Raw genomic sequence first — 16,849 nt, 5'->3', positions numbered from 1 at the left:
AATATATATATATATACCATTACTTAATAATTTTCTTTATTTTTTATTACAACGTTACTACTAATTTAAAGAAATATACCACTTAAAAATATAAATTTGTATCATTTTCCTTTTTTTTAAAATATTAATTATTGGTACATTAAAAAACATATATATTTATATTGTTCAAGTTTATGTCTTTTTTATTTACATATAGAATTTATGCAATACAATTGCACACAAAAAAATAAGGATAAGAAACAAATTATGTATACATATGCTCATTTGTGCATGCATATGCCTAATTATTTATTAAGCTTAGTGCGACTGCTCTTGCAAGTAAGCTTTACTTAGTATTTTTTTTTTTAATTTCCTCTAGAATACAAAGACATCAATAATCATTTGCAGCATATGCATATACATAGTTGTGTATATTCATGGAGGTATTTGCTCGCTATTCACTTGTTAGTTGCTGTTTTTCTTGTTCATTTGATGCTTCACCCTCATGGGGCTCCTTTTCTTTAGTCGCTAGTTCGATATAATTTTGAGCAAGCTCTTTAGGTATGTGTACGTTTTTATAATAATTTCTATGTGATTCATCTAAAAATGACAATTTATCGTCGGAAACAGGGGAGTAAATAGGCATAACAATTTGGTTAGAATCTTCGTTAAGAATTTTATGTTTCAATGTTGCGTTAAATGTAGAAATATTTTGTATTATATTTCTGTATTTGTCGTTATATTTCTTGCATTCAACTAATAAATATTTATACATCCATACATCGGCACTCATGTAATTATCAACTGCTTTGACTAAGCCAGTGGGAAATGTAACTTCATCAAGATTATTATTTTTATCATTTATATAATTATTTATATTAATTAAACATTTTTCATATTTGTACATTTGCTTTATTAATTTTTTACAAAGTTTTATATGCTCGCTATTATTTTCAATATTGTTCAAATTAGTAGTTTTTTTATTTTCACATATACAAGCTATTTTGGTTAACTTAGATATAACTGAAACTATCTTTTTTTCTAAATTTTTGTCTTTAAGTTTTTTATCGGATGCGTTACTATTATTATCATCGCCTTTAAAATTTTCTTTACTTTGATTTGAATCACTGTAAACTGAACTCTTATTTCTTACTAAACTACTTTCAGTATTGCTATTTTCATTCCCTAGTTGTATTTTTAATTTTATTCTTCCTTTATTTCCTTTCATTTTAGAATATGTATAAAACCCTTTTTTATGTGTATATTATAAGAGGATTACTAAGTATTTGGGGTCCTATGATTACTATTATTTCTATTTTAATTGTTTGATTCTTGCTTCTTTTTTCACATTTGCCAAGTTACTTTAGAGCATCCTGGAACTGATCGAATATACTTATGTGTATGGCGAACAAATGGAATTTGTGGAAATATATACATGCTATATGCATATATATAAATATGACATGCCTTGGCTTATTTATTCACTTGCATTTTCATTAGGAGAATGTATAGGGTAATATTTCAAGAAAAATGCAAAAATACCCGTTTTATTCAAATATTTTTTACAACAAACAAAATAAATACGATAGAATAGTAGCAAATTAAATTCAGTTTCAAAAAATATTTTTTAGAAATTATTAAAATTGGTTTTCATAAAATTGTAATTTTATTTTCATATAAAGGCTCCATTTGTAAAACATTGCAGTGTATATTATATACCTACTATTTGTTTTAAAAATTCATTTTTCATTTTATTTAACGGAAATAATTATATTGTTCTAAAAAAGGTTATTATATATATTTTTTACCCATCATTATAAGAGCCTATCTTAGCATATCATCGCCCCTATAAAAAGGAAAAAAAAATGATGCCCAAAAAAAGCAAAACTTAATATTCAACAATGTCAATACCCTTTCACATGCAAATGAATATCATTTGTTTGAACCTTTAATTATTTTTATTTTATATTTTTTTAAATAATAACAATAATAAATGTTAAATGTATAAATTATAGGTAAAAAGTAATTAAGTTATTTTCAAACGACGAAAAAAATACAAAATTGTTTATTATAAATAGGTCTCAAAAAATTTATAACACACATATTTCATGCATATATATAAACAAATATGTAAAGGTAAAAAACACACAAGCAGATTTATTCATGAAATGTAAAAAATTAAAGCATCAAAAAAAAACGACGGCAAAATAAAAAACTGCAAATGTTAGCAGAGACTAATTTAATGTACATTGGGAATACTCTCTATAAACGGACAAAATCGATTCCATTTGTTTTTTCCAATATCCCATTTTATTTATAGATTTCATAGATAAGTCTATTAAACTTATTCGATAAAATATTTGTTTGTTATCCCATGGAATATAAGAATTTATCATACGGTTTTTAAATTGCTTATATTCTTTTTTCATAAAATCACGTTTTTTTCTACTTAAATTTAGTATTATAAATGGATATTGATAAGAAGATAATTTATTTCTCCTAACATATTTCTTAATGTGTTTTTTCATGGATTCCTCTTCAACATTATTATTTTTTTCGCCTTTATCGTTTTTTTCGGGTGGAACGATTTTAGATGAATCTTCTTCATTAATTTTTTGATCATTACTCAAATATTGGTCTTCTTTTTTATTACTATTTTTGCTTAGAATTAATGGCTTAAATCTGTTGTTCTCTAAAAATTTAACAATTTCTACATCATTAGCCTTGTTAGAAGTTGGTATATATAGGTTAAAAATTGTGCTGTTATCACAAAAGGTTTTGCTTATTAAATAACGGCAAACAAAATATATCATACTCTTAAAAATTAATAAAGCTTTTTTATATATTTTATCATGATTATATGCTATTCGTCTTCTATTAATATATTTATCCAAATTAATTAGTCCAACTTTTTTTCGATAAACTTGTAATGCATTAGTTAAATATTCGAAATGCTCATTTGTTATAAATGTTTCTTTTGATAAAAATTTATTAGCTATATATTTTTTACTTTTTTTATGGTTTCTTCTAAAATCGCTTTTGTAGTCACATGTATATCTTTTTGTAAATTTTTTTGCACTTTTATATAATCCGTAATATAATTTTCTTGTGTTAATTTTTATATCAGATTCTAGATAATCAAACTTATGCTTGCATAACTTATTAATGATATCTAAGGCCTCAATTAGGAGTTCATTTCCAAGCATAAAATGAGCGTTTTGCATATAAATAAAATTTTTATATTTTATTTTATATCTATATTGTGAATTTGTTTTTTTCGTATCCCTACTACGATGTTTACGTTTTAGTTTTTTTCGGATATTTTCCTCGTTAAAAACATAATTTTCTATTCTCTTCAATTTTTTAATATCCACCAAATGGCGCAAATGTTTGTTTGAATTAAAATAGTGATTTTCCTTAGGCATAAAAATATCCTTCAAACTTGATTTGTAATACATAAAATTTGAAAAAATATGTTTTTTTTTTTTTAAATTAAATAATTTTCCAAAAATATCTATAAAGTCCATCATAAAATAAACTAATTGTATCTGCCCTGCACTGAAGGAATGGAAGTACAACATTTTATAAAATATATTTTTTTCATGTCTTATAACGTTTGTTAAAATTAGTAAGTTTAAGGTATTTTTATTAATTTCGGTAACTTTTTTGCATGCCATCATTGCATTATTATTATTTAGCACTTGTTTAATCATATTTACAGAACCAACATAAGTATTATTATTATTCCATCCAAAAGTACTACCACTGCATAAGTAACGGCAGCTACCAATCTCACATATATAAGCATTTTTTAATGCATAAAACAATCCATTAAAAATTTTACGAAATTTTGATATATGGCCTTTTTCATTGGCTATATTATTTTTGATGGTGTTAAGAATTTTTTCCGCATTATATTGCAATTCTTCAAAATATCCCTTAATTGCTAAATTCATTTCATTTGTAATTAGGGTGTTATAATAATAATTTGTTTTGATTTGTGTATCATATATATATAGAATATTTTTTTTAATTTTTTCTTCATATATTTTAAGTAACTCCTCTTTTTTTATGTCAAATTGTTCTTTCCATATAGGAAATTTGTTATCTTTTAATTTAATTAATTCATTTTTGTAAACATGGAAAAAATGTTCACACCATTTTTTTACATTTAAAAACATACCATTAAGATTTGTTATATTATTTTTTGTATTGGAAACGAAATTATTCAACAAATCTGGGTCATTTAATAATTCTTTATTTTGCATAAAAAATTGAATAATTTCATTTTTTATCCTTCTGTAACTTAATTTAATATTTTTTTTTCGAATTTTTTTCTGATTGGAATTTCCTTTGAATTCATACTGAGCCAATTCTTGGTCCCATATTGTTTTTCCCTTTACTTTGTTTTTTTTCCAACCATTAGAATGTAATTTATCGTCTAAATAATTTCCCAAAATTAAACGGTATCGTGCTTCTAATAAATAACATGTTTTTTTATAAAGAGATAGAAAATTTAAATAATAAATATCTTTATATAATTCACATATATCCAATAATTCATCTACACTGCTTTTATAATTTTTTTTTTTTAATGAAGATAACACTTTTCTAAGTTTGCAATCTGCACTTTTGTTCATTATATATTTTAAATAAAAATTATTGCTAAATATATAATTTTTATAAGCATATTTTACATGTTTTGGGACAAATAAATATCTTTGAGAATAATCTATTATATTTCTTTTCTTCTTGGGCATTCCCCATGACATTTTCATTTGAATTTTATTTAACAAGTACAAAACAGTGTCATGAAAGACATTTGTATAGGTATCTTCACCAGCATATATTTTTTCAAAATTATTAGTTTCACCTGAGCGTGCAGCCCCATGTGCTTTATTGCTGTTACTAGATATAGTGAAATTATTAGCGTTATTATTGTCTTTTTTTTTCCCAACATAGCATGCTATACTGCTATATGACGAAAATACAGGATGCTTGAAGTTTTCTAAATTGAAAGATTCTAAATCTTTTTTTCGCTCTTGTTTTCCGTTTAGATAATCAAAATATAATTTAATGGATTTATTTTTACTTTTTTTTTTCATTTCCCAAAATGCATCACTCTTTTCATTAATACTGCTATGCCTTTTATCATTCTTCCTATTTAAATAATTTGAAGAATAGTTAAGCTGTGAAAGAGCTGTGCTTTTCTCCTTTTTGTTATTTATGTACATGTTCATATTGTTATTTTTCGATAAAAATATATAATTTAAATTCGTAAAGATGTCCTTGAAATTAAGATTAAAAAACTCATTTGGCTCATATAATGATAACTGTTGTATATTTTTTTTATTATTTAATTTTATTATTTGTTGGATATTATATTTGTCTATCATATCATTATAATCTGGGATACCACATTTTAATTTTAATTCGACACTAATATAACTATCGTGAAAATTCAAATGTTTATTATCATTATTTTTTTCTTTATTGTCCTGGTTGGATTCTTGTGAAATTGGAAGATCCTCGTTCTTATCTTGCTCAATATTTTCACTATTTTCATGGTTCTTAGGTTGATTATTAATTGTGCTTAGCAATTGTAAATATGGGGGTATGAAGAACAAGTTTTCCTCTACATATCCAATGCTATACCTTTTTAAATTGTTATACCAAACAAAATTGTGAAAATTATAAATTTCCTTAAACATATATTGATTTGTTGTTATGCGTTTTTTTTTTTCTCTTTCTTGATTTTCTTCGTATTCTTCTTTTATTTTGTTTAGCATATTAATATAATTATTATAGTGTGCCAATAAATATTTCACGATATCATGTTTAGTAAGGCTCATAAGATGTATTTGTATATTGCGAATAATATTAGAAATTTGATTTTTATAAATATCTGATTTTTTAAATATTTCTATATAATTATAAATAAGTTCTAATAGTTGTTTCATTTTTTTTTGCAATCGTCTGACAAACTTGTCCACATTTTCAGCAATTTCTGGATTAGCTTCCTTTTGGTTTTTAATGAATAACTTTAATTGATTTTTTATATAAATTAGTATTCTTTTTAAATTGTAATTATCTAATATATCTTTTATAAAATCAGTAAATTCTGAATTAAAAACAACAAAATTATTATCAACTAAATAATTGTCATCAAATATTTGCTTATTATTATATGTTAACTTTTTAACCCAATAATATTGTAGCATGACATTTAAATAATTTATATCATTATCTTTTAAAATTTTTATAACTACATTTTTTATAAACATATCACTAAAATAATGTATGTATTTAAAGGTGTCAATATAAGAGTATAAAATGTTTGTGCTTAATAATTTATATTCATAGTTAATCATATTAAATCCTTTATTTGCTAGTAGTTTGGAGTAATAATTATAAACTATATGTCTATATTCTTCTTCCCTTTTTCTAACCACAATCAGTTTATTCCCCTCCCCAATTATCTCTAGTGAGCTTTCCATTTTCCCAAATATTTATATCATAAATTAAGCGGTTTATGGTATATGTTGTTTCTACTATAATACGGTTAATTGCAGAATGTAGATTCCGTATGCTCGTATGTTGTATTTTCAAATAAATAAATTTATGTAGCAATTGTGAACAAATCAAATTTGGGGTAAAGCGTAATATACATAAATTGTATAGTTGGTCTTATTAAAAACAGCTCACGGAAATATATTTGAATCAATAAACACAAACTGAATTAATTTCTTTTTGTTTTGATAAACTTATCAAATATATAGCATTTTTTAAAAGATGCGACATCGAAAATGTAAAAATTATAAACATTAACATAAACGTATAAGCAAACACATAAATGAATAGGTATATATATTACTAATTGCTTGATTACAAAGAAATTACGATCAAACAAGTAAAATTAGCATGATAAAAAGAAGAAAAAAAATAATAAAAATGAAAGAATATATAAAAAACAAATGATGTAATATTTCGTCGTTATATGTAGAAACATTAGCGTATTTAATTTTATATAGGAAAGTATAAAGGGATGATAAATAATTTTTCCTTAACAATGTAGTTTGGCCCCTTTTTTTACTAATATTATTTTATTATTGAAATATTAAAGAACATAAAATAAAATATAAAATGAATGGAAATATTAAAGCAAAATTAAGCGTGTAAGAAAATAGTATAGCTATTAAATAATGGGCACAATACGAATTTTACCAATCACCACAGGTTTTAAAAACATATAAAAAAAATACACACATAATCTATTAAATATGAAGTTTGTGAGAAAATATGGTAGTAAATATAAGGATAAATACAATATATAAACATATATACACTGTAAAGGAATATATACAATATATAACTGGGCGGACGAAGAAAAAAATGTTATTTTTCAAAAAATTAAGAAATAAAACACGAAAACAGCTAATATATGTTTATCACATACCTTAAATATTGCGTTTTCCATTTTTTATTATTACCATTTTTGGCATAGAAAAAATATATAACATGTTATTTTATATTTTTTTATTTTTTCATCACAATTCATAATGTATATTTTTTTTAATTAAGGCTACGCAATTTTGTGTTTTTTTCCTTTTTTAAAAAACACTAAATAAGTTACATTGCTAAATGAAAATAAAAAAAAAAATAATAATAAAATAGTTACAATTAATAGGTTAATTAAACCATATTATATAACATGATAACAATTTTCTGTATTGCATAATAGCAATATATATTTTTTTTTGTATATTTTTTAATATTTCGTAGAAAAAAAACTTATAATTTCAGCGCCACTGCAACTCTATATAAATTATGTATTGTATGCATACATACGTAACGATTTTTTTTTCTTGTATCATCTTATTTTATAAGTATATTTTTTCTATATTTTATTATTTAATTTTTATTATAAAAATAATTTAATCAGGTCATGGTTTATTTTCAAGGCGTAAAAATAAAAATATTATATATACAATTAAAAAAAAAAAATAATATATATGGCATTGATTGGTGGTGAATATATTCGAATTATTACATAAAATATTTTTCTAAAAAAATATGAATTTTAATCTATGTTATCTATGTGTGTTTAATATATGGATAATAATATGATTGGGCAGTTTTGCTTTATACCTTGCTATTTTATTTTGGCATGAAAAAATAGAGGAATGTAGAGAATACTATAAATATGCATATGCATACACATATCTTTATTGAATATATTTTATTAGTAGAAACCTGTTTTTTTCTCTAAACCATATATACAATTTTAGCATTGGGTAGCAGTTTCCATTTAAAGCACCCTTTTTTGATTATGATATGATTTAAAAAAAAAAAAATGAATGTTTCTCTAAGTGACATGCTTATATATGTGCTATTCTTAGCCTTCTAAGCATATATGCATATTAAAATATTTTGAAGGGTGAAGCGAATCGATGCATGGTAAATACGCATACGAACATGTGCGTGTATGCATTTTATTTTTTCCATTATAAAAGACATTTTAAAGGGAATATATATGATCGAAAAATAAAATAATAATTTAATAAACGTTTATAGGGTTTAAAAATAAAAAATCATAGAATAAATATAAAAATGGCAAATTTTAATAAAAAATAACAAGCATATAAGTTGTGTATGCATGTATAACAAACATAATTGAAGGTAAATTAAGCCGCTTAAATATGTATCTATTATGAATCTGTCTCAAATATGTTCAATTATAGTTTAGCACTTTTTATTTTGGGGTTTATAAGCTTTATGTTATAAACTCACGATTATACGTCTTTATTTTGCACATAAAAAAGTAGGCCAATATGTTGGCCAATAGGATTATTTTGTATGATAAGTGAAAATAAATAGAAAAGATAAATTTTATTGTAAAAAATGAGACTATAAATTATTGTAGTAAAAACAAACGAAACAAACAATAGGGCTGACTATTTACATAGGATATAAATTATAAAATTTTCTTCATTATGAGATTACTAACTGTTCATAGCCATTTTCTTTTCCTTCGAATAGGCTGCACTATGAGAATTACCTTTATTTTCAGTGATTTTGTTATTTTTCGGGGTATCTCGTTTATCAGCACCTTTATTATTATCATCACCATTTTCATTAGTATTATGAGCCGAATTAAACATAAAATTATTTTCATTTTGTTTTGAATGCATTTGTTGCTTTTTACGTTGATCAACCGAATCAAAAGAATTACTTAGATTCCATTGAACAATTAAGTCAATTAGTTCTTTTGTGACAACTTTTGAATTGCTACCAAAAACACAACTTTGTATATTAAAACAAAGCTTTGATATTTGTCGTCCTGATAGACCTACAAGTTTACTAGATAGATCACTTAAATATTGATCATCAATGTCTTTGTCAATTATGATTTTATATTTTCTTAGTGGGAAAACATATTTATTAAAATATACTGAAACCATTCTTTTAATTTCATTAACTTGGGGTATATCAAAATTATATTGTTCATCAATTCTATCAATTACTGCTGCATCTAATACGTCCTTGCAGTTAGTAGCTAAAATTATGGAGAAATTTTTTGATTCTGTTCCTGTATGATATAAAAAAGCTGCTAATGCATTTCTTAAACTTTCTGAAAAATGATTTGATGATTCATTTCTTCCTTTTCTTAAAAATGCTTCTGCTTCGTCAATAAAAATTATACATTTTTTATTTTTCCTTTTTTTTACAAATTCAAAAATTTTATTTAATTCCACAGGTGCATGGACTCCTAATGCGCTAACATCACCCCCATTTATTATTATATAGTCAAAATTACTATAATATGATAAAGTTTTTGCAAAAAGGGTTTTACCAGTTCCTGGTGGGCCATGTAATAGTATATTTTTCAAATAAAGATCATATCTTTTTGAATTTTGCATACTATTAATAGACCAAGTTAATTTTTCTTGTAATTGTTCATTAAGAACAATTTGGTCGAATATATTTCCACTTCCCTTTTTCGAAGTAGGATTAACTCTTTGAAATATTTTATTAATACGATGTATGTTTTTTTTTATATTGAATATATCGAAAAATTTATTTATATGCCACAAAGATGTTTCTCTAATTAATTTTGGTTTCCCTAATTTTGTTTCAGCGTATGATCTAATAAATCTAGTTGTATGCTTAGTAGTATATATTCCTACAGCTGTTAAAGTAATAAACGAGGCAAATCTATAAAGCCTTTCTTTATCACTTAAAAATAAAAGCATTGAATTATTAAATTGTTCAAAATATTTATTTATGCTTTCTAATTTTGTTTTTCTTTCTTCATCTGCTTTCATTTTTAATGTTTTTAGATGTATATCTAAATTTTTTCTTTCTCTTTCTATTAATCCTTTATTTTCTTCATGAATTTTTGCTTTCATATTTTCTCTTTCTAACATTTTTTCTTCTTTTATTTGTTTCATTTTTAAATTTAATAATTCTAGTTCATTTCTTTTTCGAATATTTTCTTGTCTTAAATATTGTTCATGTTGGGTTTTTAACCAATCTTCATTTTGTTTTTGTTGATCTAACAATTTTTTTTGATATGCTTCAGCTTCTAATCTTGTTTTATATTCAGCTGTTATTCTTTCTTGCTCTTGCTGATAATTTATCGTTTTTCTCCTTTCCTCATTTTCTATTCTTGCTTTATTACTTAAATATTGAGCCTTTTGTAAGGCTATTTCTTCCATTTGCTTTTCAAATTCTTTCTGTTTTGTTAATTCTTGTAATTTTATTACTTCAAATGCTTTTTTAGAATTTGATGATTGATCCAATTCTTTTAATGCCTTTGCTCCCCTTTCTAAGGCAGTTGGGTCAAAATTACCCGTAATATGGTTTGTCTCTCCCTTATTATCTGTTACATTATATTTATCACTTGGCAATGGTCCTGAGACCATCTTCTTAGAAATATTTGGGAAATTCATTTTTATAAAAATTACTAATTACACAAAAAGAAAAAACGTCCCCAATCAACTGCTTAAATTATATTACTAATTGAATTTTTCACAAAAGACGCTTTGTTTGAAAAAAATATATATACTCTTGTATATACAAACTCCTTTTCATAAGCTTGATAAAATATCTCCCCTATCACTGTTATAGTTCAAATAGTTAGGGGGAAACGTACATAATATGTAGATATGTATATTCATATGCTCACGATGTTGATATAAAATAGTTTCTATTATATCATTTAAAAAAAATATTTTTAAAAAAGGCTAGTCCCTTCCATAGTATTTTAATTGTGGTTCTTCGTGGAAATTTGACTTTTTCTATTTTTATTTATTTTTTATGTCATTCGTTTTTCCTTTTTTTAAATGCCACTTTCACAGATAACTCCAAGCATTGAAGCACTGAAATTATTCTGATACCAAAAAATATTTATTAAAATTTAACATTTTTTATAAATTATTTTATTCGTCTTAAAGAATTAATGAATGGCAAATAAAACGTTGACCATCTAGATTTATTGAAGGATAAAATAATATGTTATACACAAATTTCTTCTATTTATATTTTTTTTATTTTATTATTTTTTATGGTTATAAAATATGCATAATTTTATATATATGCAAACTACAAAAATAATTTTTTATTTTTTACGTGATTTATAGCTTTAGAAGAAAATTAATTCTTTAAAAAAAATCAAATATTTGCATATAATATTTTACGCATACTCAATATATGAAATCGTTCAAATTTTTAATCTTTACATATTAACTTATGCTCCCGTATTTTTTCCACCATCATTCTATATAAAAATAAATTTTTTTTTATTCAGCCAAATTATGACGAAAGGGAGAATTTTTTAATTTTTTTTTTATTTTTTCCCCCTTGTGTTTATTTACCATATCTGCTTTCCACATACATTCAATTTATTACTTGTTTTTCTTCGCCATTTTTCAATATTATATACAATTCATAAAAAAAATATGCCCATTGATCAATGAGTAACCATAAATTTTTCACTCATAATTGCCTAGTTTTATTGGGAACAAATGTATATATGCATATGCATACTTTTTCCAAAGTATTTCAAAATTAATATAAGTAATACATCTAGGGGAATATTGTTCTTCCCACTTTATACTCAACTCTCAAATATAGAAGAGTACTATATGTTGTGAGCGTAATACGAAATATTTATTCTTTCCTTTTTTTAAAAATAGTAATTTTCTTATCATATATAATACGAAAAAAAAACGTTGTTGCCGGTTAGTCTATCTGGTTGTAAAATAATTCCTTTTGAAAAATCCTTTGAAACCATTTCATAGAAAATTGAGAAATAAATGGAAATTACATATTTTCACATTGATTCCCATTTTGTTAAACATGTGTACATTTTTTAATATACATATAGTTATTAAAAAAAATAGTTTTTAAAACATATTAAGCATAGATACTATAAATTTCACAGTTTTGGAAGTTTTTATTCATTAAAAACAAACAAACAAACAAAAATGGCATGCAATAATATTTACATTTTGCCGTGATTATCGATATGGAGACTATATTTATATGATATTAATAATAATATAAAAACAAAATACGGCAAAAAAAAAACTTTTCAACCGAAAGGAAACAAAATAAAACACATATAGAATTATATATGTACACGATGTCTAAATAAAAAATTAAAAAAGACTAAAAATGTATTAAAATTAGAAAAAATATATATATCTATTCTATCACATTTTACTTTTTTTTCTTTTTTGCATTTAATAATTTACTTCATCTTGAATTATTATATATGTAACAATGTGATAAGAAATAAAATGGAAAAACCAAAAGCAAAAAAACAAAAATAAAAACGTAATTATGAAAACATTATGATACGCACATGCATATGCTTTTATGCAGTATTGTATATATGTGTCTGCGTATGCATGCTAATATAGCGTGTCATATAACTTCCTTATTTTATTTATATATAATCCAATTAGTATTTTTTTAGTTCATTATATATAAAAGTCCTAAAATAATAAGTGTGAGAGAGCTTAAGAAACTTATGGAACTAGAATTAGGCTCATTTGGATCTGAAAAAGTGAAAAAAATAAAAATAAATGCATAAGAATACAAGTATATGACATACTCAGGAATACTAAAGAATTCCCAATGAACAAAAACAATCTCAAAAAGAGGATAAATATGAATAGTTACCATCATCATTATCAGGATCGTCTGTTTCGCCAATTATGGGGGTATCTTCTTCTAAAAAAAATAATCAGAAATATAGATATGTAGATATATAAAAAGAAAATAAATATTCATGTGTGAATAATGAAGATATTTATTTTTTTTTTATCAGTCTCATTTATTTAGCATACCATTGTGGCTTTCTAACTCCATCATATCGTCACCTGAAAGCTCTTTCTCTGTGGTGTGAAAATTAGAAAAAATAAAATAAACAACACTCAAAATATAAGAAATATTTAGCAAAAAATATCAAATAAAGATCGATAAATAAAAGCATGTCATTGTTTTGTCATTATTATATAATTTTTTATTATCTAACTTTATTTTTTGCCTCTCGGGAAATCATTTTTATATCTACTTACCATATTCTTCCAATATTTCGTCTAATTTTTTATTTTTTTTATAAGCATCTGTGTGTATATGAGGGAATATTTGGTTTTCTCCTCTTTTATAAGGAACATGTTTTAGATTTTTAGCGGAGGTGTTACTTTTTAAATTGTTTTTGGTAGATTCATTGCCTAATTTTTCTTTTTTATGGAATTTTGGTGCAACAGCATCAAAAACACTAGGCATCATATCGGATGCAAATTCATCATTTAAGAATCCATGTTCTTCTAAATTTGTTTGATCCATGTTATTTTTGGTATTTTTAGCTTTTATGTCCTCAATGTTTGATTTTGTTGAATTTTTATTGTGACTTCTTAGTGATTGGTTGTTTTTAAATTCGGTGCTTCCAGTTTTATTTAATTTTTTAATCATGTCTTTAGTACTATCATTTATTGAGCTTGCGCTTGAATTCTTATTTTTGTTTCCTTTTTTAACAGCATCTTTTATAGTTTCTTCACTATCAAATAAATCGTCGGAATATATGTCGTTTGTTTCAATAAACGATTGAGCAGTTATTGATGAATTAATATTATTTGCATAGTTGTCATCATCCATATCTTCATCCTTTTCATTATCAGCTTCTTCATCATATTCGTCAGTTTCTAAGAAGCTTTCTTCATATTCATTGTCTTCATCTTTTTCATTGTCAGCTTCTTCATCATATTCATCAGTTTCTAAGAAGCTCTCATCATTTTCATTATCGTCATCATATTCGTCAGCTTCTAAAAAGCTTTCTTCATTTTTATTATCTTCATCATTTTCATTATCAGCTTCTTCATCATATTCGTCAGCTTCTAAAAAGCTTTCGTCATGTTCATCTTCATCCTTTTCATTATCAGCTTCTTCATCATATTCATCAGTTTCCAAAAAGCTTTCTTCATATTCATTGTCTTCATCTTTTTCATTGTCAGCTTCTTCATCATATTCGTCAGTTTCTAAGAAGCTTTCTTCATATTCGTTGTCTTCATCTTTTTCATTATCGTCATCATACTCATCAGTTTCTAAGAAGCTTTTACCATTTTCATCGTTGTCTTTTTCATTATTATCTTTTAAAAAGCTTTCTTTATTTTTATTTTCATTGTCAGTTCCAAAAGAGCCTAAATCCCTTTTGAATTCTTTTGCATCATAATAATCCTTTTGGGCATTAGAATCATAATAATATTTGTCTGTAATCAAATCATATTTACTAAGTTCTATATCCTCATTTAACTGTCTACTTATCCTGCAAAATTATTTAAATTTTAAAGTATAATTTTTTATGTGTTTATTAATTCATTGTTTTACTATTTATTTAAATAAGTAGATAAATGATGTGCATAAATTAAATAAATAAGAATCACAATTTTTAAATTATATTTTTTCAAAAAAATACTTATTTATGCTGCTAACGATGTTTTCATTGATATATTGAATGTTTCCTAAAAAAAAAAATAAATTATAAATTGGATGAATGAAAAATAAATAAATCGAAAGAATCTTCTAAATATTATAATAGTATGGTAAATACAATATCTCTTTTCATAGAAAAAATAACACATTGCATTTCATTAACTTGTAAAACAAGTCTACGTTGATGAAAATATTACATCTACGTATGTATATATATGCAACATAGATATATGCAAAAATGTATACAACCATACTAACACATGTATATATATACGCATTGGAATTTTCAGTACCTCCATTGTTTTCTATAATGGCAGCATTTTTAAAATTATCAAAATATGTTGTAATATTTTGAAAAACGAGTAAAGATAAGAGAATCTTCATGTTTATTGAAAATTAAAAAACAAAAAAAAAAAATAATAATAATAAAATAACGTGCAGAATTATTCTTTATAATTTGGTGTCAATAAATATTTGTGTATTTATAGTTTTCCAATTAAACAAATAATAATAATGATAAATATGTACTACTAAAACTTATTTATAAATTAAAAATAAATTTTGCTACATATCATATACTATTTGTAATATTAAAAAAATATATAAATAAAAGTAGCATGCGTAATTTTATTAATACACATTTAGACAGTGTTTTCAAATACAGTTTTCTATTATAATTTTTAATTAAATATATAATAATGTTATTGAAGTGTTAACTTAAACAATAGGTGTAATAATCATAGAACAAACACACCAGAAAATAAATATATGCATAAAAGTATAATTATATTAAATGAAAAAAAATGCAAAAAAAAATGCAGGAGAAAAAATAACTATTTTCACTTATATTACTAATTAACATGTTTAAGTAATTTTTCCATTATTATTTTTTGTAGACAATATATTTGGAATTATATTTCTATTGATAATACCACATTTATTATGCTACATTACGATTTTTCTAATTTTTTTTGTGTCTTTTTTATAAATTTCCATTTTACTAAATTCGTTTGGACTATATGCATATACAAGAAGAATAATTTTATTATGCATGTGAAGTGCCTGCTATTTTTAATTATTCATATTGTAAAAAAAATAAAATATCTCATAAGTTTATATGTTATATTTGGTTATATAATTTATTGAATGTACATAGCGTACATATTACTTTGTAGCTGCACTGGGTGGCAGCATTCTATACCCGTTTTTTTTTAATAAATTGTTTGCTACATTATTTTTATTTAATTCCCCGTTATATATTACCATTATATATTTTACATGCAAAATATTGGTATTCCATATGATATAGTTATTTTATATAGCACATTTCATATATTTAGCATTTTCAGTATATTGTATAGATATGGCGCTTTAAGGAAATATTCAAAATGCATCATTATTTTTATTTTATAGATGTGCACAACGATAACTAATTCTGTTTTTGGGTAGTAATTACAATGCACATACGAATATATGCCCAAAATACTTATGTATATATTGATAACCGAAAATAGGTGTGAAGAAAAAAAATGTTAATTAATGTACCCTTATATGTAATGTTACATGCATAGCCTTAATATTGTGGGAAATAATTTTTAATTTATAGACATATTATGCATGAATAAATTATTACGATAAAAATACTTTTGTCCCGTATTATGATATATTATATATATTTTTTTAGAAACAAATCAGAAGTTGTTAATGTATTACTTTTTTTATTATTACGATTTAGCTATTATATTTTTTGATGATGCCTTTTTAAGGCTAGTTTGCACTTTATGGTTTTAGAATATATGGGTGTTCGAATTGGGATAGAAATGAAGTTCTATTGAATCCATAACTTTATAACGATAAAAGTTATGTGTCA

At 23.7% G+C, this 16,849-nt stretch overlaps 4 protein-coding genes across 4 annotated transcripts; all 4 read right to left on the bottom strand.

Annotated features, from left to right (window-relative positions):
- Positions 1-433: 433 nt before the first annotated feature.
- On the bottom strand, positions 434-1,207 carry PVVCY_1000650 (conserved Plasmodium protein, unknown function; the record flags this gene model as incomplete). Its single annotated transcript, XM_008625517.1, has 1 exon — positions 434-1,207. The coding sequence occupies one exon, from the start codon at positions 1,205-1,207 to the stop codon at positions 434-436; it is 774 nt and encodes a 257-aa protein (XP_008623739.1).
- A 1,006-nt stretch (positions 1,208-2,213) lies between these two features.
- On the bottom strand, positions 2,214-6,476 carry PVVCY_1000640 (conserved Plasmodium protein, unknown function; the record flags this gene model as incomplete). Its single annotated transcript, XM_008625516.1, has 1 exon — positions 2,214-6,476. The coding sequence occupies one exon, from the start codon at positions 6,474-6,476 to the stop codon at positions 2,214-2,216; it is 4,263 nt and encodes a 1,420-aa protein (XP_008623738.1).
- Positions 6,477-8,981: 2,505 nt separating this feature from the next.
- On the bottom strand, positions 8,982-10,931 carry PVVCY_1000630 (AAA family ATPase, putative; the record flags this gene model as incomplete). The annotated part of the gene is made up of 1 exon (XM_008625515.1): positions 8,982-10,931. The coding sequence occupies one exon, from the start codon at positions 10,929-10,931 to the stop codon at positions 8,982-8,984; it is 1,950 nt and encodes a 649-aa protein (XP_008623737.1).
- Positions 10,932-12,957: 2,026 nt separating this feature from the next.
- Positions 12,958-15,363, bottom strand: PVVCY_1000620 (rhoptry-associated membrane antigen, putative; the record flags this gene model as incomplete). The annotated part of the gene is made up of 6 exons (XM_008625514.1): positions 12,958-13,043; positions 13,168-13,218; positions 13,335-13,382; positions 13,566-14,812; positions 14,963-15,008; positions 15,273-15,363. The coding sequence occupies 6 exons, from the start codon at positions 15,361-15,363 to the stop codon at positions 12,958-12,960; spliced, it is 1,569 nt and encodes a 522-aa protein (XP_008623736.1).
- Positions 15,364-16,849: the final 1,486 nt, after the last annotated feature.

Source organism: Plasmodium vinckei, assembly GCF_900681995.1.
Source record: "Plasmodium vinckei vinckei genome assembly, chromosome: PVVCY_10".
NCBI lineage: Eukaryota > Apicomplexa > Aconoidasida > Haemosporida > Plasmodiidae > Plasmodium > Plasmodium vinckei.
Note: the sequence above shows the minus strand (reverse complement) of the source record. Positions and strands in the feature narration are given on the sequence as shown.